A 21,530-nucleotide genomic window follows, 5' to 3' on the forward strand; every position below is an offset into this window, starting at 1 on the left:
ACTGATGGTTGCGATCTTGGATCCCAGCTTGTGGTGTCGGTTGTAGTGCTGATATCGCAGTTACATGCATGTTCCTCCTGGAGTTCGGATCGAAATTCAATGCTGCTTGCATGCGACATTGAACTTCTGTCCAGCACTGAATCATGCCCAGAGTTGCTAACCCACTCATTTAATCTATGGACACGCAGTTGCTTGACCTTTCAGCCTTCTGTAAAGCAGTGCAATAACAATTTGGTCCAAAGTCTGTTCAGACAGAATCATCCAAGTTTCTAACCCCAGGAGGGATGTCTGAACTTTTAGCCTCAGGAGGGGTATCTGAATTTTCAAGCCCAGGTGGGGCATATGATTCTTCAGCTCCAGGAGGGGCACCTGAGTTCCCAGCATTAGTAGAGACATCTGAGCTTCCAGCTTCTGGAGAAACATCTGAGCTTCCATCCCTAGGAGGGGTTGCTAGTGCCACAAGCCCAGGAGGGGCTTCTAGTGCCATGAACCCAAGAGGGGTCCCTAGTGCCACAATCCCAGGAGGGGTTCATAGTGCTTCAGATGTGGACTCCTGACAAATGGTTGCAATAAGAAATTCTAATCTTCCAGTTTCTGAGAGTGCCACCGTGTCGGTCGCCAGTCTGAGTACCTCGTTATCAACTCTCTTTAATCGCTGCCCAGTCACTAAAGACTTCCAGCATGGCCCAGGTCCAAGTAGGACCATCCGAATCTCCAGTGCTGTTGGGGCCATCCAAGATTCCAACCCTGTCGTGGTCATCAGATATTCCTATTCAGTCTCCCAAAAGCCTGTCTCCTCTTAACTTCCCAGAATATCTAGTCTCCACTCAATTCTCAGAGTGTGTGTCCAATTCAGTCTTTTGGTTCTTCGAAATTCTGAGCAAGAGCAGGCTTTGAACCAATACATTAGAGACTTCCAAGCTATCAAGAAGAAAATCATCCAAAAATCAGTACAAAGGCTACAGTCTACTGACTTGAGAGTCAGTTACACTTCCGTGTTCTTCCAGTGGTCCTTTGGAACGTCTTGGTGTTTCGAATACATCATCTACTTCTGATCTCGTTCTTAAAAATGAAAGATCTAATACTAATGTGGTGTACACTAGGCCATTTATTGAGGTTCTCATGTTTTCCATCCAGATTTTCATAAAAGGAATAATTCTAGTACTGTCACTTAAAACACCTTGGAAGAAGCGATGAGTAGTATCTAATCTGAAACCAGGTGTCAAAGGGAGGATACCACCTTATAATTCACACCATACCCTGACATGTCCAATGTTGGGCACATCCATATACTAAGGACGCTGAAGAGAAAGAAGCGTGGTGAGCCGCTGGGTCTTAGCTCACAGCAGCTAAGGTGCCCTGGTAACAGCTATAATATATAGCTAGAGCAGTATTAAAAAATGTTGACTATTAAAAAGGAAGTGGATCATAGGGTCGACAGTAACTAGGTCGACAGTGGCTAGGTCGACACCTGAAATAGGTCGACATGGTCATTAGGTTGACATGGTTTTTTTGGTGTTGTTTTCTTCGTAAAGTGACCGGGAACCCCAGTTAGTGCACCGTGTCCCATCGCATAGCTCGTTTCGCACACCGTACTTTGGGCAAGGTGCCTCGCTTCGCTACTTCTGCGCTCAGCACAGGTTACCATTCCCAATTGTACTCCACGTGGAGCATAAAGTATGAAAAAGTTTTTTAAAAATTGAAAAACTCATGTCGACCTTTTCCATGTCGACTTAGTGACCATGTCGACCTATAGACCATATGCACGTTGACCAATATTGGTCGACCTAAGTGCTGTCAACCTAAATACCGGATACCATTAAAAGATGGGTACCGTATATACTCGAGTATAAGCCGACTTTTTCAGCACTTTTTTTTGTGCTGAAAAAGCCACCTCGGCCTATACTCTAGTCAGTGCACAGTGACAGGGAGTGCAGTGTGAAGGAGGGACACGGAGCGCACAGCGCGCGGCTGTCCTGTGTCCCTCCTGTATCTCCGGCGGCAGCGGCGGGTCAATTAAAGGAAGTACCCGTTCGTGACCTCTGATCACGAACCGGCACTTCCTTTAATAGACCCGCCGCGGCCGCCGGAGATGCAGGAGGGACACAGGAGAGCCGCGCGCTGTGCGCTCCGTGTCCCTCCTTCAGAAGACAGCGCGGGATCGACGGAGGGGTAAGTAACAGCACTGGGGGAGCATATTTGGCACTTGGGGAGGGGGCATATCTGGCAGCAGCATGAGGGGCATATCTGGCAGCAGCATGAGGGGCATATCTGGCAGCAGCATGAGGGCATATCTGGCAGCAGCATGAGGGCATATCTGGCAGCAGCATGAGGGGCACATCTGGCAGCAGCATGAGGGGCACATCTGGCAGCAGCATGAGGGCATATCTTGCACATCTGGCAATGTGGGGCATATTTGGCAGCATGAGGGCATATCTGGCACATCAGGCACTGTGGGGCATATCTGGCAGTATGAGGGCATATCTGGCACTGTGGGGGCATATCTGGCAGTATGAGGGCATATCTGGCACTGTGGGGGCATATCTGGCAGTATGAGGGCATATCTGGCACTGAGGGCTGTGTACGGCTAGAGCTGCATTTCCCACCCTAGGCTTATACTGGAGTCAATACGTTTTCCCAGGTTTTTGTGGTAAAATTAGGTGCCTCGGCTTATATTCGGGTCGACTTATACTCGAGTATATACGGTATTTAACCATATTCTGGGGAGCACCTCCTAACAGTGTATTGCTAATAATATTATATTTAATTTATAACTTGATAAGGGTGCAGTGGATATAATTTACTAGCTATTACATTACTCCTGTGCAGGTTTTTTTGATCCTGTCTGTACTGTGGTGGAGGCCCTGTCTTGAGAAGTCATTGTCTTGGCCGAAACATTGACTTGCTATGTAATACAGATGTTGCGAGTAATACAAAACTGTAAATTGAAAGAAGCCCCAGTGAGTGCATTCTAATTTTATGGATATTATTATTGTGTTCCCATACTGGAGGTACACTGCGTCTACACCCAAGGCAGATGCATCTAAGAAACATGTGTGAGTGCCAATTCTCTCTCTCTCTCGCTATATATATATATATATATATATATATATATATATATATCATACATGCTTTGCGCTCATCTAATTTACATTCCAAACTGTACATCATTTAAATTCAGGGAATGTAGGTTTCAAAATAATGCAATAATTAATAAAACCGGCCAGCTACTTCAAGGTCTCTCCTTCGGGCCAGTCCGTACGCTGACATTACATTAGAATTGCTCTGCATCTTTAGCCACCAGATATCAAACATATTTTATACACAAACTATGTTTTTTTTCATGGGTTCAGGTTTTCTACCTCATTGGCTTAAATAGACATCCAGGTGCTCATTAACTGATATGTTTGGATGAGTTCTAGATGCAATGAGTTTAGATATTCTCCCAATATTTGCTTGAGTTTACTTGGGGCTCCAAATTTATTGAGCAGTCCAAAGGTGATCTGGAATCAGTAGCGGATCTTGACACGGGCAAGCAGGACTTTTGCCCGGAGGGTGCAGGGCGCCATCCGGAGGGCGCCGCACCAGGGCAAGATCCGCTGCTGCTGTGTGCCCCCCTGCTGCCGCTGGCCGCTGCCCCCCGCTGCCGCTGGGAAGGGAAACTAGACGCGTACGCGTCTAGTTTCCCTTCGTGGAGAGGTCCTTTACTGTGCGGTGCGCGATGACGTCATCTAGTCATTTCGCTATGCATCTAGTTTCCCTTCGTGGAGAGGACCTTTGCTGTGCGGTGCGCGATGACGTCATCGCGCACCGCACATCATTTCAGTCTGTACAGGGGGCATAAATGACCACGCCCCCTGTACGAAGCCACGCCCCCTAATGCCGCCCGGGCCGCCAGAAGCCCCGGAACCGGCCCTGTCTGGAATGTTAACTGACTTCTGTCTAAATTGGCCATGGTGAGTGTGCAGGGAGTTGCATGCTTCACTATGGCTGTGACTGATGTGTCTGAATGGAAACCTATGATAGTACAGTGCTGTAGAATAAAATGATGATCTATAGAGAAAAGCAACAAAAAAAGGTACAGTCAAACACTCAAAAAATAATCATTTTTAGCAATATATTGTATTTATTCATTTCCTGTTTGTTATAATTTTAGTGAGATATTATATATCAAACTCTGAGAGCACCATCACTAATCTTTAGTGGGCAGCACATGCGTCGATCCTGCCAAAGCCTAAGAGTCAGCATCTTTGCCCATTTGACCACTCGCTTGGGTGCCCAAATTGGAAAAAAATTCTAATGCTCTGCACTTTGGTCAGATGTTTGGATCACTTATGCAATCAATTGGACCTGTAGATACATCAGAAAATGACTGGACAAACAGGTCTATAGCAGTCATCTTCTAACATGATAATGATTGATCAGGTCATTATTGGGCATCATGGCTGTGTCAAGGCCACACTTAATATGGGCCCAATTGCTTAATATCACTGCTAGTATCACAGCATGTGTGGTCAGCATTAATCTGCAAGTACGTTTCATTCTTCGGGGCAACAACATGGCATTCTCACATGTTCTTTTATCCTTTAACTGCAGCTACAGTGTATAGAAAATCATTTATGTTTTCAAGGTCTGAAGTTGTATTAGGTGCTGAAAATGCACATATGTTATAGGCTTCTCAGTGCATCCCATTCTCAGGTGAAGCACTCTGTGTGGTGTAGTCACAGGCAGGCATCCAGTAAGTCACATTTCAAGTTTTCCACATGGTGCGAGTCAGGCGGATGTCGGCAGACTCTTAGCATCTCTCTCTTTGGCTTCTATAATGATAACAGGAGACATATTGCAATTAAAAATATAATAACTACAGCAGGCCTGGACAACCTGTAGCTCTCCAGGTGTTGTAAAACTACACATCCCAGCATGCTCTGCAACAGTTTTAGCATTCCCTAATAGCAAAAGTGTAGAAGGGCATGCTGGGACTTGTAGTTTCACAACACCTGGAGAGCCACAGATTGGCCAGGCCTGAACTAGAGTAATAAATGTACTTGCACTAGATATACTTGTATATATTGTAGTACATACAAAGGGCTGATGCATCACAGATTTAAAAAGTTTCTTAAAACAGTTGCAATCACGAACATATACTATACGCCAACTATCTTGAGATATGTGCCAGTCAGCAAGAGTGGCATATGAAAGTGGCTAGGCAGAGGCAATTTTTGCACATGGAGCCGCCGAAGCGTGCGTTACGCTGCTATCATGATGCGATCACATCCCGGAAGAATGTGATCGCATCATGATTGACAGGTGGCGGGCATCCAGGGGGTGGTGAGACAGCATTGGAGGGGGGGTGGACCAGGAAACGCAGTCACGTCATGGGTGTTTTCAGGGGCCAGCAGATGACATTGCCTGCATTTCCTGCAATCGGAAACATGACGGCGGTCCACCTGCCTACGCAGTTATGCTGCATGATCAAGGGTCAACCTCTATTTTTGATTTTGCAATGCAATTAAATTGCTATCACATCGCTGGGCGGCGCTACACATGCTGGGCGGCCTTGTCCTGTCCTGGGCGGCCCCCCAGCATGCGAATTTAGTGGTTGCAGATTTTGCAAAAATAGTGCCTTATATAACCAATGCAGCGAAATGATCCCGTTTTAACATATATATCTGTGATTTTGTTTCCAAATATATACCAGCTACACAATGGGGGTAAAGTGCAATCAGGGAGATTACTAGACTCTTCAGGGAGTCAGGGAGATTACTACTATTTCAGGGAGTCTACATGACATTCAGGGAGAGTTGGCAAGTATGCCACGTGGTGTAGTACTCAGTTGAGGATTTTCCACAAGACAACCAAAGCGGCTGCTAAGGGCCCTGTTGATCCCAGGGGGCCTTGCTGGTCACAGTGTGATTTTAAGTACCCTAGTACAACTACCGTGTGCCTGCTATAATGGGGCGGGGGGCAAATTGGAGATCATTCACTGACTGGAGGGCAGCACAATGAGTGGAGGCCTGTCTCTTACAATTGGGGAGGGTGCACGCTGAGGATTGTTGGAGGAAGGGGGGCCCAAATTTGTGTCTTGCTTGGGGCCCCATGAGTTCTAAATCTGCCTCTCGTAGTACTGCTCAAACTCTATAGTATATAAGTAAAGGACAGGGAATATTAACCGTCAGATACTACTATGCTCTTCTATTTTACTGTACAAGTGAATGCAATCATTATTTCATTTTTTTTATAGTTGATTTTCAGGTTTCACTCATATTGGGTATTAACATCTAAAAACTGAGTACCCTGAGAAAAATATAATATAGCTGTCTGTAAGTATGGGGAAGACATTTGTGTGCATCACCCCATTTTAAAGAAAAAAAAATTATCATTTTAATTTGACATAGATAAAATATAACTTTAGTATACTGAATAGATATTTGCAATAAGGATTACTACTTGGTGTTATACCCCCTGGTAGACTAACCTGGGAACACCCTTTCTTACAACAGGCTATCCGCCCAGACTCGGGAAAATTCAGGTCATAACCAGGGACGTGAACACAGTCACATGATTTGATTTTTTTCCGGGTCCTTGCCTTGGTGTAAAAGGGGTATAAGTAATTTATTGTTTGACTACTGTAGACCGCACTTGTAAACTTTATGCCAGGTACTGTAAAGGGGTGTGGTATGAGTTGCCGGTGGCTGGGTCCCCGGCGGCCAGCATACCGGCACTGGGATGCCGACCACCGGCTTGCCGACAGCGGGGTGAGCACAAATGAGCCCCTTGCGGGCTCACTGCGCTCGCCACACTGCGGGCATGGTGGCGCTCGCTCCCTCCAGGGGGGTCGTGGACCCCCAAGAGAGAGAAAAGGTGTCGGCATGCCGGTTGTCGGGATTCCGGCGCTGGTATACTCTGCGACGGGATCCCAACAACAGGTATACTGAATGCCACCCCTGTAAAGTGCTTTGCAACTCTTTATTTGATTGTAAAACTATATAGCTTTTAATTTTTTGGCCATACTGGACTATAGTCATAAGTGTTAAAATTGCTCTTTTTCGGTTTGCCACTAAAATACATTATATACTATGTATAAATAATACAAAACCCATATAATTAAAATATATTTATGATTGTACCTTCTTCTCAGTGGCCCTGGAACTTACCAGCCATATGGCGCAGTCCACGGCGCAAGGCATCACCTGTCTGAGGCATTTTCTGTTCATTTGTTTGTAGCGTCCCACCTGTGCCGCCCACTAGAGCAATGGACAAAAGCAAATCTGTACACCTTACCATCAATGCAGAAATGTACGGATACCGTCTCCTCATATATAAACTCAAATTGCATCTGTTAAAGATATTGGGGGTAATTCAGACCTGATTGCAGCAGCAAAACCATGTGCACTTCAGGGGAGGCAGATATAACATTTGCAGAGAGAGTTAGATTTGGGTGGGTTATTTTGTTTCTGTGCAGGGTAAATACTGGCTGCTTTATTTTTACACTACAATTTAGATTTCAGTTTGAACACACCCCACCTAAATCTAACTCTCTCTGCACGTTACATCTGCCCCCCCCCCTCCCAGCTGCAGTGCACATGGTTTTGCCCAACTGCTAACAAATATGCTGCTGCGATCAACTCTGAATTAGGCCCATTATTACAATTGAGCTTCAGTTTCGAGAATCTCACTCTGCCTACCTCCATAGTTAAAGAAGTTGGAAAACCACTATAATCTGGCACTATCTTTCTCATTAAATATAAGCCTACCATTATCCTGCATCTGTGCTTTACCACTTGAACAACTACTCTCTCTACATATTAATCCATTGTTTATCCTGCCACAGCTGTTGCACACCCCATTTGGGGTTTATCTGAGTAACATGCCAACACCACACACCTGGGCACCTAATGTGACTAGACCACTAAGCACCTTTTCCTTTTTTTTCTAACACATTTTCCATAAAGCAGGGTATTTAATTACCTGCAGTAAATTACTGTGGGTAATTATCTCACCGGGGTCCTATCCAATAAACCCCAATAAAATGGCACTTATCCCCTATGCCCAGGCACGTGAAGCATAATCCGAGATAAGTACCATGTAAATACATAAGTCTGTGGCTTTTCACAAGACCTATGTATTTTCGCACACAAAAAAATAAAATCATGAGAAAAACACCCATTTCTCTAACGTCCTAGTGGATGCTGGGGACTCCGTAAGGACCATGGGGAATAGACGGGCTCCGCAGGAGACAGGGCACTTTAAGAAAGAATTTGGATACTCGTGTGCTCTGGCTCCTCCCTCTATGTCCCTCCTCCAGACCTCAGTTTGAATCTGTGCCCGGACGAGCTGGGTGCTGTTTAGTGAGCTCTCCTGAGCTTGCTATAAGAAAGTATTTTGTTAGGTTTTTTTATTTTCAGGGAGCTCTGCTGGCAACAGACTCCCTGCATCGTGGGACTGAGGGGAGAGAAGCAGCCGTACTCTCTGAAGCTAGGTCCTGCTTCTTAGGCTACTGGACACCATTAGCTCCAGAGGGATCGTACACAGGATCGCACCCTTTGTCGTCCGATCCCGGAGCCGCGCCGCCGCCCCCCTCGCAGAGCCGGAAGACAGAAGCTGGGTGTAAGAAGCAAGAAGACTTCAAAATCGGCGGCAGAAGACTCCAGTCTTCAAACTGAGGTAGCGCACAGCACTGCAGCTGTGCGCCATTGCTCCCACACTAAACCCACATACTTCGGTCACTGTAGGCTGCAGGGCGCAGGGGGGGGGGGGGCGCCCTGGGCAGCAATTACGTCCTCTTGGCAAAAGTTGGGCATATATACAGTTGGGCACTGTATATATGCATGAGCCCCCGCCATAATTTTACACAGAAACGCGGGACAGATGCCCGCCGCTGAGGGGGCGGGGCTTCTTCCTCAGCACTCACCAGCGCCATTTTCTCTCCACAGCTCCGCTGAGAGGAAGCTCCCCAGGCTCTCCCCTGCAGATTCACGGTAGAAGAGGGTAAAAAGAGAGGGGGGGCACATAAATTAGGCGCAAAAACATTATATACAGCAGCTACTGGGTTAACACTAAGTTACTGTGTGATTCCTGGGACATATAGCGCTGGGGTGTGTGCTGGCATACTCTCTCTGTCTCTCCAAGGGGCCTTGTGGGGGAACTGTCTTCAAAAAGAGCATCCCCTGTGTGTGTGGTGTGTCGGTACGCTTATGTCGACATGTTTGACGAGGAAGGCTATGTGGAAGCAGAGCGGGAGCAAATGAATGAGGTGTCTCCGCCGACGGCGCCGACACCTGATTGGATGGATATGTGGAAGGTTTTAAATGATAATGTTAATTCCTTGCATAAAAGGTTGGATAAAGTTGAAACCTTAGGACAGTCGGGGTCTCAGCCCATGCCTGATCCTATGTCGCAGAGGCCGTCAGGGTCTCAGAAGCGCCCACTATCCCAAATTGTTGACACAGATACCGACACAGATTCTGACTCCAGTGTCGACTATGATGATGTAAAGTTACAGCCTAAATTGGCTAAAACTATACGTTATATGATTATAGCAATGAAGGAGGTGTTGCACATCACAGAGGAAACCCAGTCCCTGACAAGAGGGTTCATATGTATGGGGAAAAAAGGCAAGTCGTGACCTTTCCCCCTTCACATGAGCTAAATGAGTTATGTGAAAAAGCTTGGGAATCTCCAGATAAAAAACTGCAGATTTCCAAACGGATGCTTATGGCGTATCCTTTCCCGCCAACGGACAGGCTACGCTGGGAATCCTCCCCTAGGGTGGACAAAGCTCTAACACGCTTATCCAAGAAGGTGGCCCTACCGTCACAGGATACCCTAAAAGATGCTGCGGATAGAAAGCAAGAGGGTACCCTGAAGTCCATTTATACACATACAGGTACCTTACTAAGGCCGGCAATTGCGTCGGCCTGGGTGTGTAGTGCTGTAGCAGCATGGACGGATACCTTGTCTGAGGATCTGGATACCTTGGACAAGGATACTATATTAATGACCCTGGGGCATATAAAAGACGCTGTCCTGTATATGAGAGATGCTCAAAGAGACATTAGCCTACTGGGCTCTAGCATAAATGCAATGTCGATTTCTGCCAGAAGGGTCCTGTGGACTCGGCAATGGACAGGCGATGCCGACTCAAAAAGGCACATGGAGGTTTTACCTTACAAGGGTGAGGAATTGTTTGGGGAGGGTCTCTCGGACCTGGTCTCCACAGCTACTGCTGGAAAGTCAAATTTTTTGCCATATGTTCCCTCACAACCTAAGAAAGCACCGTATTACCAAATGCAGTCCTTTCGTTCACAAAAAGGCAAGAAAGTCCGAGGTGCGTCCTTTCTTGCCAGAAGCAGGGGCAGAGGAAAGAAGCTGCACAACACAGCTAGTTCCCAGGAACAGAAGTCCTCCCCGGCTTCCACTAAATCCACCGCATGACGCTGGGGCTCCACAGGCGGAGCTAGGCCCGGTGGGGGCGTGTCTCCGAAATTTCAGCCACAAATGGGTTCACTCCCAGGTGGATCCCTGGGCAAAAGAGATTGTGTCTCGGGGATACAAGCTGGAATTCGAGGAGATGCCCCCTCACCGATACCTCAAATTGGCCCTGCCAGCTTCCCCCTTAGAGAGGGAAATAGTGTTAGCTGCAATTCACAAATTGTATCTTCAGCAGGTGGTGGTCAAGGTTCCCCTCCTTCAACAAGGAAAGGGTTATTATTCGACCATGTTTGTGGTACCGAAACCGGACGGTTCGGTCAGACCCATATTGAATTTAAAATCCCTGAACATATACCTGAAAAGGTTCAAGTTCAAGATGGAATCGCTCAGAGCGGTCATCGCAAGCCTGGAAGGGGGGGATTTTATGGTGTCTCTGGACATAAAGGATGCATACCTTCATGTCCCCATTTATCCACCTCATCAGGCGTACCTCAGATTTGTGGTACAGGATTGTCATTACCAATTCCAGACGTTGCCGTTTGGTCTCTCAACGGCACCGAGAATATTTACCAAGGTAATGGCGGAAATGATGGTGCTCCTGCGAAAGCAGGGGGTCACAATTATCCCGTACTTGGACGATCTCATAAAGGCGAGGTCCAGAGAGCAGTTGCTGATCAGCGTAGCACGCTCTCGGGAAGTGTTACAACAGCACGGCTGGATTCTAAATATTCCGAAGTCGCAGTTGATTCCTACGACTCGTCTGCCCTTCCTGGGCATGATTCTGGACACAGACCAGAAGAGGGTTTATCTCCCGATGGAGAAGGCTCAGGAGCTCATGACACTGGTCAGAGACCTGTTAAAACCAAAACAGGTGTCGGTGCATCACTGCACGCGAGTCCTGGGAAAGATGGTGGCATCATATGAGGCCATTCCCTTCGGCAGGTTCCATGCGAGGACCTTTCAATGGGATCTGTTGGACAAGTGGTCCGGATCACATCTTCAGATGCACCGGCTGATCACCCTATCCCCCAGGGCCAGGGTGTCTCTCCTGCGGTGGCTGCAGAGTGCTCACCTTCTCGAGGGCCGCAGATTTGGCATTCAGGACTGGGTCCTGGTGACCATGGATGCAAGCCTCCGAGGGTGGGGGGCAGTCACACAGGGAAGAAATTTCCAAGGTCTGTGGTCAAGTCAGGAGACTTGCCTTCAGATCAATATCCTGGAACTAAGGGCCATATACAATGCCCTACGCAGGGCCATCTTTTTGTATGGGCTCTTGCCCAAGGGCCCCAGGAGTTTAAGGGCCCTAGACTGATAGCTGAGGGTCCCCTCTTTCCAGGGGTACCAGGTTTTTGAAAATCGGCCCTGGGGAACCAGAGATATCTGACTTGAAACCAGTGGTCCCCATCCAAGCCTGTTAATTGCTCTTCCCAGCCAGATATCTCGGGTTCTGTCTGACTTAGAGTTTTTCTGAGGGTATAATCCAAAAGCTGGGACTCTCCTCTTTCAGAAAACACTGGTAGCTAGTTTATACTGTGCCCAGAACCAGAGATATCAGCCTTCAAGCAAATGGTCCTTGCTCCAGCTCAACACACCTAATATGCAGTTTTAGATTTTCGTTGGTGAATTGCTCTGGCTCCTGAACTCTGATCCACAAGTCCCCAGAACCATCCGAAAGGTGGGACTCTCTAGTTTTTTTTATCTTATTTAAAGCTAAGAAATATATTTTCAGGAACTTGAGAAATCTGCAGTCAAGCAAGCTGCCCTCCCACCAAAAAATTATAAATATTAAGCCCACTCCACTATCCACCCCTTCCTTACGTATTAAACACCCCATACCACCCTGGAAGTCATGTACCAGGGCTGCTTCATTCAGCCCAATGCCCCCTTCTACAGTTTAGCCCCATCTGTGCAGTAAAGGCGAAAGTAGCAGAAATTACTGCTCCAGGTCCTACATGCTGAGCAGAACATAGAGCACCCTCTACCGCCAGCGGGACATCGAAGCTGCCGCTGATAGCATCCCCGCCCCTACCTCTGAAGGATGGGTAGGGGGGCCCAGCGCATTGCTGTGCCCAGGGGCCTACACTACTGTTAAGACGGCCCTGGCCCTACGTCAAGCGGAGACCCTGCTTCGCGACCAACCGGTTCTGATTCAGTCAGACAACATCACCGCAGTGGCTCATGTAAACCGCCAAGGCGGCACAAGGAGCAGGGTGGCGATGGCGGAAGCCACCAGAATTCTTTGCTGGGCGGAGAATCACGTAAGCGCACTGTCAGCAGTGTTCATTCCGGGAGTGGACAACTGGGAAGCAGACTTCCTCAGCAGGCACGACCTCCACCCGGGAGAGTGGGGACTTCATCAAGAAGTCTTCACGTAGATTGCAAGTCGGTGGGAACTGCCACAGGTGGACATGATGGCATCCCGCCTCAACAAAAAGCTGCAGAGGTATTGCGCCAGGTCAAGAGACCCTCAGGCGATAGCTGTAGACGCACTAGTGACACCGTGGGTGTTCCAGTCGGTTTATGTATTTCCTCCTCTTCCTCTCATACCCAAGGTGCTGAGAATCATAATGAAAAGAGGAGTGAGAACAATACTCATTGTTCCGGATTGGCCAAGAAGGACTTGGTATCCAGATCTGCAAGAAATGCGCACAGAGGACCCATGGCCTCTGCCTCTAAGACAGGACTTGTTGCAACAGGGGCCCTGTCTGTTCCAAGACTTACCGCGGCTGCGTTTGACGGCATGGCGGTTGAACGCCGGATCCTAGCAGAAAAAGGCATTCCGGATGAAGTTATTCCTACGCTGATAAAGGCTAGGAAGGACGTGACGGCTAAACATTATCACCGTATATGGCGAAAATATGTTGCTTGGTGTGAGGCCAGGAATGCCCCCACGGAGGAATTCCAGCTGGGCCGTTTCCTTCACTTCCTAAAGGCGGGAGTGACTTTGGGCCTAAAATTGGGTTCCATTAAGGTCCAGATTTCGGCCCTATCCATTTTCTTTCAAAAAGAACTGGCTTCTCTGCCTGAAGTGCAGACGTTTGTAAAGGGAATGCTGCATATTCAGGCTCCTTTTGTGCCTCCAGTGGCACCTTGGGATCTGAACGTGGTGTTTAGCTTCCTGAAGTCATACTGGTTTGAACCACTTAAAACCGTGGAGTTAAAATTTCTCACGTGGAAGGTGGTCATGCTATTAGCCTTGGCTTCGGCTAGGCGTGTGTCAGAATTAGCGGCTTTATCACATAAAAGCCCCTATCTGGTTTTCCATATGGACAGAGCAGAATTGAGGACCCGTCCACAATTTCTGCCTAAGGTGGTGTCATCTTTTCATATGAACCAACCTATTGTGGTGCCTGTGGCTACTCGTGACTTGGAGGATTCCGAGTTACTAGATGTGGTCAGGGCTTTGAAGGTTTATGTAGCCAGAACGGCTAGAGTCAGGAAAACTGAGTCGCTGTTTATCCTGTATGCACCCAACAAGCTGGGTCCTCCTGCTTCAAGGCAGACTATTGCTCGCTGGATCTGTAGCACGATTCAGCAGGCTCATTCTGCGGCAGGATTACCGCTGCCAAATCAGTAAAGGCCCACTCCACAAGGAAGGTGGGCTCTTCTTGGGCGGCTGTCCGAGGGGTCTCGGCATTACAGCTTTGCCGAGCAGCTACTTGGTCAGGTTCAAACACTTTTGCAAAGTTCTACAAGTTTGATACCCTGGCTGAGGAGGACCTTGTGTTTGCTTATTCGGTGCTGCAGAGTCATCTGCACTCTCCCGCCCGTTTGGGAGCTTTGGTATAATCCCCATGGTCCTTACGGAGTCCCCAGCATCCACTAGGACGTTAGAGAAAATAAGATTTTACTTACCGGTAAATCTATTTCTCGTAGTCCGTAGTGGATGCTGGGCGCCCGTCCCAAGTGCGGACTTCTTCTGCAATACTTGTATATAGTTATTGCTTGCATAAGGGTTATGTTATGGTGCATCAGGGTTGATCTGATGCTCTGTTGTTGTTCATACTGTTAACTGGGTAAGTTTATCACAAGTTATACGGTGTGATTGGTGTGGCTGGTATGAGTCTTGCCCTGGATTCCAAAATCCTTTCCTTGTACTGTCAGCTCTTCCGGGCACAGTTTCTCTAACTGAGGTCTGGAGGAGGGACATAGAGGGAGGAGCCAGAGCACACCAGTATCCAAATTCTTTCTTAAAGTGCCCTGTCTCCTGCGGAGCCCGTCTATTCCCCATGGTCCTTACGGAGTCCCCAGCATCCACTACGGACTACGAGAAATAGATTTACCGATAAGTAAAATCTTATTTTTTCGCTGCCGCAGCTTTATCGTGGATGTTTGGATACCACCCAAAGTCTTAAAGCAGACTAAATGTATTAGATTTTCTCTAACATCGTAGTGGATACTGGGATGACATTAGTACCATGGGGTATGGATCGGGTCCATTGGAGCCTGGCACTTTAAGAAAACATTAGTGTGTGCTGGCTCCTCCCCTCTATGCCCCTCCACCAGACTCAGTTTAGAAAAATGTGCCCAAGTAGCTGGGTGCATTCCGCTGGAGCTACAGAGAGTTTTCTTCAGAACTTTTATTTAGTTTGTTATTTTCAGGCAGCACTTGTTGGCAACCAGTCTGCCTGCGTCGTGAAGGAAGAGGACCGAACCAACCTCCTATAGGGTTAATGGTTCGTATCCCCGTTGACGGGACACTAAGCTCCTGAGGTGCTGTTTCACATACACCCAGGGTGTGCGCACACGCCGGCAGCATGCCGCCACCCATAACAGATGCTGAAGTAGACGCGGTGCGGTTAGTGATGACACCGGGGTCCCAGTTAGCAGGCCCTCGGTGACAAGTGTCGGCATTAGGGCGTGGCAGTCACCTGGCTGTGAGCTGCGGTGCCCGCTGCAGACCCCAGACTGGCGCTGAGGTAAATGGGGTTATTAAACTCCTTTTTTGCAAAAAAACACCATGTTTACAGCCAGTATAAACTGTGAGGGACCGCGCGCCATTGAGGGGGCTGGTCTTCCTGGAGAGCGGGACCAGAGGCTGAAAGGCACCACTTCCTGCGGCTGCTGACTGCATGCTGAAGCTGCTCCTCCACAGACCCGCTGAATCACCAACTGTACTGGTACCAGGGGGTTTTATAGAGGGGGGGGGGGAGCATATTAGCGGTGGTGACACTGCTGCCTTGATAAATATATATATATATATATATACACACCTAGCGGAGCACTGCTCTGACTGAGGTATTGTGTGCTGGTCCCAATTCTCTCTCCCTGTCACTCCACATGGGCTGTTTGGGATTGTTGTGCTGTTTCACTCTCTGTGTTGTCACTGCACTGTGTTTAGTCACCTAACTCTGTGTTTTTCTGCAATAAGAATGTCTGGGAAAAAGACTGACTGTCCCTCATGTAACACTAAGTTTACACCTTCTCCAGGGGGGTCTCTCCTATGTAGCCAGTGTTCTCTGCCTTCACAAGGTAGTAGCCTGCAGGAACCTGAATGTTTAGAATAAATTAAAGGCATGATTACTAATATTAATACAGAGTTAGCTACAGCAAGACCGGAAAGGCAGATCCTTAAACGGGTGGTCTTCTGTACTACACCCCCTTAAACAATCTGTAGATGATTTTTTGCTTAAGGCTGCTGACCACAGACAGGCTCCTCAGCCCCCTCTGTTGATCTCTCATAAACGCACGCTCCCACAGGTGCTCCAGTCTGACTCTGATTCTGAATTACCAGAGCTGGATGAGGGAGAGGTAGACGTGGAAGATGACAATTCTCTGTCTCCGGGTGTTGAGGCACTGAATTATTCTATTAGAGAAGTCCTCAACATACCAGATAAGGGGGGTAATTCTGAGTTGATCGCAGCAGGATTTTTGTTAGCAATTGGGCAAAACCATGGGGGTAATTCCAAGTTGATCGCAGCAGGATTTTTGTTAGCAATTGGGCAAAACCATGTGCACTGCAGGGGAGGCAGATATAACATGTGCAGAAAGATTTAGATTTGGGTGGGGTGTGTTCAATCTGCAATCTAATTTGCAGTGTTAAAATAAAGCAGCCAGTATTTACCCTGCACAGAAAAAAAAATAACCCACCCAAATCTAACTCTCTCTGCACATGTTATATCTGCCTCCCCTGCAGTGCACATGGTTTTGCCCAACTGCTAACAAAATTCCTGCTGCGATCAACTCAAAGGAGACAGAACCAAAAGAGGAATTGTTTTTTAATGTGAAACCAGAATACTCTGCCACCTTTTCTATATCAAAGGAATTAAACTTCCTTTCTAAAGAGGCGTGGGTCAATCCTGACAAGAAATTCCAAATTCCTAAACGGTTACTAAATATCTTTCCTTTCCCTCCTGAGTATAGGAATGTATGGGGAAATCCCCCGTCCGTGGATACTTCAGTGTCCAGGCTGTCGCGTAAAATTGTACTGCCTGTACCTGGGCCTATCTCTCTCAAAGACCCAGCTGACAGCAAAATTGAGACTACATTCAAATCAATTTATACTGCTGTGGGTATAGCTCAAAGGCCCACTATAGCTTGCGGCTGGATTCCTCGGGCCATGGTAAAATGGTCTGAGAATATAATATGGGGGTTTGACTCCCTGCCTCAAAATGAGATCATGACGCTTCTGCATCATATCCAGGATGCTGCAAATTTTGTGACCGAGGCCATTAAAGAATTAAGTCTCATCAATAGCCGTACCACAGCTATGGCTGTCTCGGCTTGCAGGGCTCTATGGCTGCGACAATGGTCAGCGGATGCAGATTCCAAGAAAGGTGTGGAGTATCTTCCTTTTACAGGGGATGCCTTGTTTGAGGAAGAACTTAACAAGTGGATTTCTCAGGCGAAGGCGGGTAAGTCTACCTATCTGCTCCTCCTGCTAGACGTCCCTACCCTGGGCCCTCTCTGCAGTCCTTTCGTGTAGCCAGATTCAGAGGCAGAGCCAGAGGTGCCACAAATGCTGCTATAGGAAATCGCGGTAAGTCCCGTAAACAAGCGGCTGCTGGATCTCTGGACCATGCCTCTGAATCCTCATCCAGTAAGCCCTCCGTGTGACGATTGGCCCCAGCAGCAGGGCGACTTTAAGGTAGGTGCTTGCCTTCACCACTTCGCCCATGTGTGGGCACAGTCCTGCCGGGATCCTTGGGTGAGGGACCTCATATCCCAAGGATACCGATTGGCATTTCAAGCACTACCTCCTCTGAGATTCTTCAAGTCAAGCTTACCAGCTGCACCCATAGCAAGGGTTACCTTGCAAGACGCCATTCAAAAACTGCTACAAACGGGGGTTGTGGTCTCAGTGCCTCCTCCGTTACACCACAGGGGTATTTACTCCAGTCTATTTGTTGTACCGAAACCGGACGGTTCGGTACAGCCCATCTTGAACCTAAAATCTCTGAATCTTTAACTACGTGTGTTCAAGTTCAAGATGGAGTCACTGAGGGTGGTGGTCTCCGGTCTGGAGGAGGGAGAGTTCCTAGTATCTCTGGATATCAAGGATGCTTATCTGCACATCCCAATATGGCCTTCTCGTCAGTCTTACCTCCGGTTCGCTATACTGGACCACCACTTCCAGTTTCAGGCCTTACCCTTTGGTCTCTCCACAGCTTCGATGGTGTTCACAAAGGTCATGGCGGAGATGATGCTGCAGTCGGCTGCACAGGCGTTCGCACACTTGCAAAGCGAAAATACACTCCCCTGTGGGCGGCGACTATGCGTTTGCATGGCTGCTAAAAGTAGCTAGCGAGCGATCAACTCTGAATAACCCCCTAAGTCTAATATTATGTGTCTTTCCGAGTGGGTTCCCTCACCAATTGGTGGAGGGATGCTCCCTGAAGGGAATTTAAAATGCCTCTACTTCTAGTGGAACTAGCAACAGACACCTCCTAGTTTACATCAGGAAGATTAAAGTCCCCCATGATTATTACCTCTCCTATTAATGCCATTTTAGTTATGTCCTGCAATAGGTTCTTGTCCAGTTCTTCTTCCTGTCCTGGTGGCCTGTATATCACGCCAATACGAATAATCAACTTCTCCCCTGTTTCTATGGTCACCCAAAGGGCCTCAGTTTTTTCTTCAATACTTTGTATTAAGGTAGTATTTATGTTTTTTTTTTTTTTACATACATTGCTTCCCCTCCGATTTTTCCCATTCTGTCCTTCCTAAATAAAGTATATCCCGGTATAGCTATGTCCCAGTCATGATTTTCATTGCACCATGACTCTGTAATTGCCACAATATCTAGATCATCCCTTGTCATTATTGCAGTTAGTTCTGGGTTTTTATTTGCTAAGCTCCTAGCATTTGCACACATAGCTTTTAGTTTTGTTTGTGCTTTTCCTGTTCCTAGCTATGTTCTTCTCTCTGCCTATGTTTATTTGGTTTTGATCCGAATTATCTTCTGTTGCTGTGGATATGCTTCCTATTCCCTTTGCCTGCAGAAACAATACCTCTGTGTTGGGGGAGCAGATTGCTTTATTCCTATTTGGTTCACTGCCCCCCTCTGTTAGTTTAAATAGTTCTTGATGAAACATCCAAACTGTTCAGTTAGTATTCTCATTCCCCTTGAAGATGGGTGCAAGCTGTCACTTTTGTATAAGCTCCTATCTTGCCAGATGGTGTGGCGTCAGGGAGGTACAAAAAGCAGGGCCGCAATGCAAGAGGTGTTGCAGATACTCCTCTGGGCAGAAGCCAATGCAAGGGCCATCTCAGACATATTAATTCGAGGTGTGGACAATTGGGAAGCGGACTTCCTCAGCAGTCACGACCTCCATCCGGGAAATGGGGCCTTCACCCTCAGGTGTTTCAACAACTGGTTCACCGGTGGGGCTGTCCGCAGATAGACCTTATGGCTTCTTGTTTCAACAAGAAGCTTCACCGTTACTGTTCCAGAACGAGGGATACACAGACTGCAGCAGTGGACGCTCTCTGCGCCGTGGTCTTACCAGTTCGTATACCTGTTTCCTCGAATCCCTCTCATTCCCAGAGTTCTACAAAGACTCAAAAGGGAAAGCCTTCAGGCAATTCTAATTGCCCAGGATTGTTTCTGGAGGAACCCTGGCCTCTGCCGCTTCTCAAGGACCTTCTTCAACAAGGACCGTCTGTCTATTCAGACTTACTGCAGCTACGTTTGATGGCATGGAAGCTGAGAGGGAGATTCTAGCCAGAAAATGTCTCCCATCCAAGGTTGTTTCCACTATGGTCCAGGCGCGTAAGGTGGTCATGGCAAAACATTACCACAGTATCTGGAAAAAATATGTTTCTTGGTGTGAGGGTAGAAAATATTTTCCTGCGGAGTTTCAACTTGGCTGTTTTCTACTCTTCCTGCAAGCAGGCGTGGATATGGGTCTAAGGTTAGGCTCGATCAAGGTTCAGATTTCGTCTCTCTCCATCTTCTTCCAGAAACAACTAGCTGTACTTCCGGAAGTACAGACATTCCTGAAGGATGTTCTTTGCATTCGACCACCCTTAGTCCCTCCCACGGCTCCGTGGGATCTCAATGTGGAATTGACCTTTCTCCAGTTGGACTGGTTTGAACCCTTGCACAGGGTGGACTTGAAATATCTTACTTGGAAGACCGTCATGTTTCTGGCTTTAGCCTCTGCTAGACGTGTGTCAGAATTGGTGGCCTTAGCCTGTAAGAGCCCATATTTGATATTTAATGAGGATAGGGCGGAGCTCAGGACTTGCCCACAGTTTTTGCCAAAAGTGGTTTCGGCCTTTCACATTAATCAACCGATAGTGGTTCCGATACTGTCGGATACATTGGTTGCTCCAAAGTCCTTGTACGTTGTGTGGGCTTTGCGGATTTATGTCAAGAGTACAGCTCGTCACAGGAAGTCTGTCTCACTGTTTGTCCTTTATGACACTACCAAAATTGGATGTCCTCCTTCTAAGCAGTCCATTGCTCGTTGGCTTAGATTGACCATTCAAAAATCCTATTCTTCGGCAGCGTTACCACTGCCGAGTTAAATCCAGGCCTACTCCACAAGGTCGGTGGGTTCTTCCTGGGCGGCTGCCTGGGGCGTCTCAGCCTTACAGCTGTGCCGTGCAGCCAGTGCTGCCACAAGAAATTGTGGGGCCCGGGACTAACAAAATATGAAGGCCCCCCCCTTTTCCAAAAATTGCGGCGGCCGGGAATCAGCAAAAGCTATTACAGTGTTAAGTCCCCCCCCCACCCCCACCCTCCGGACTCCTGTTGGCAGTGTAATGGCTTATGCCAATTCCCGGGCACCGCTATGTGGCCTAGAATCAGCACTGATGCGGACAATCCCTGCGGGCACTACCCGCGGGCAATCCACACCTGCACTACCCCCCCCACCCCCCCTTTCCCCTTGAACTCACACCCCCTGCACACACCCCGGGAACACACAAAAATCATTTACACACCCTGGGAGGTGTATTCCTCCCCCCACCCCACACTGAAGGGGTCAATCAGTGCAATAAAGACATGATGTGAATCTGATTGCTGGAATGAGCCAGCCCCGGGCCCCCATCTGCATCACTCAAACAACAATTACATAAATGCATACTTACCCCTTGCAAATCTGTCCTCTCTCTCCCACTCTGTCTCTGCTCCTGAGCTCTTCAGTCCAGTCCAGCGCGGCGGCTCCTCTTCCCTTCACTGTCGCGGCGTGACGTCATGATGTCACGCCGCGCCGCATCCTGCAATAACTTTATTGAAAAGGATCTGCGGCAGGCGGCGGGGAGTTGGCGCCGATGACAGGAGAAGGGAATAATGGTGGGCAGTAGTTGGAGTATTAGCAGCCGCGTCGGCAGACCGTCCCACCGGCAGTGGCCGCTGGGAATAGCGCCGGCGGGCAGTTCGAGCAGCCCGGGTCCTCCACTCTGTGTCAGAGTGGCCGAGCCTGGGACAACTGTACACAGGGCACCCCCTTGATGGCGGCCCTGCGTGCAGCTACCTGATCTGGTTTGAACACGTTTGTAAAGGTCTAAAGGTTCGTCACCTTGGCCAGAGATGACCTTCAGTTTGGTCAGGCGCTTTTGCAGGGGTCTCAGCACTCTCCCACCTATTCTGGGAGCTTTGGGACTTCCCCATGGTACTAATGTGATCCCAGTATCCACTAGGACGTTAGAGA

General features: G+C 48.1%; 1 protein-coding gene across 2 annotated transcripts in view; it reads right to left on the reverse strand.

Moving 5' to 3' along the window:
- Positions 1-4,105: 4,105 nt before the first annotated feature.
- CARMIL3 (capping protein regulator and myosin 1 linker 3) overlaps positions 4,106-21,530 on the reverse strand; it is a 156,444-nt gene continuing 139,019 nt past the window's right edge. For both annotated transcript variants that reach the window (XM_063913575.1, XM_063913577.1), the window contains 2 exons: positions 7,155-7,244; positions 4,106-4,817 (listed from right to left, as the gene is read on the reverse strand). In XM_063913575.1, coding sequence (XP_063769645.1) covers positions 4,774-4,817; positions 7,155-7,244 — 134 coding nt within the window. In that variant the 3' untranslated portion in view covers positions 4,106-4,773. The remainder of the gene's footprint in view (positions 4,818-7,154; positions 7,245-21,530) is intronic.

The sequence above is a fragment of the Pseudophryne corroboree genome, chromosome 1 (assembly GCF_028390025.1).
Source record: "Pseudophryne corroboree isolate aPseCor3 chromosome 1, aPseCor3.hap2, whole genome shotgun sequence".
Taxonomy (NCBI): Eukaryota; Metazoa; Chordata; class Amphibia; order Anura; family Myobatrachidae; genus Pseudophryne; species Pseudophryne corroboree.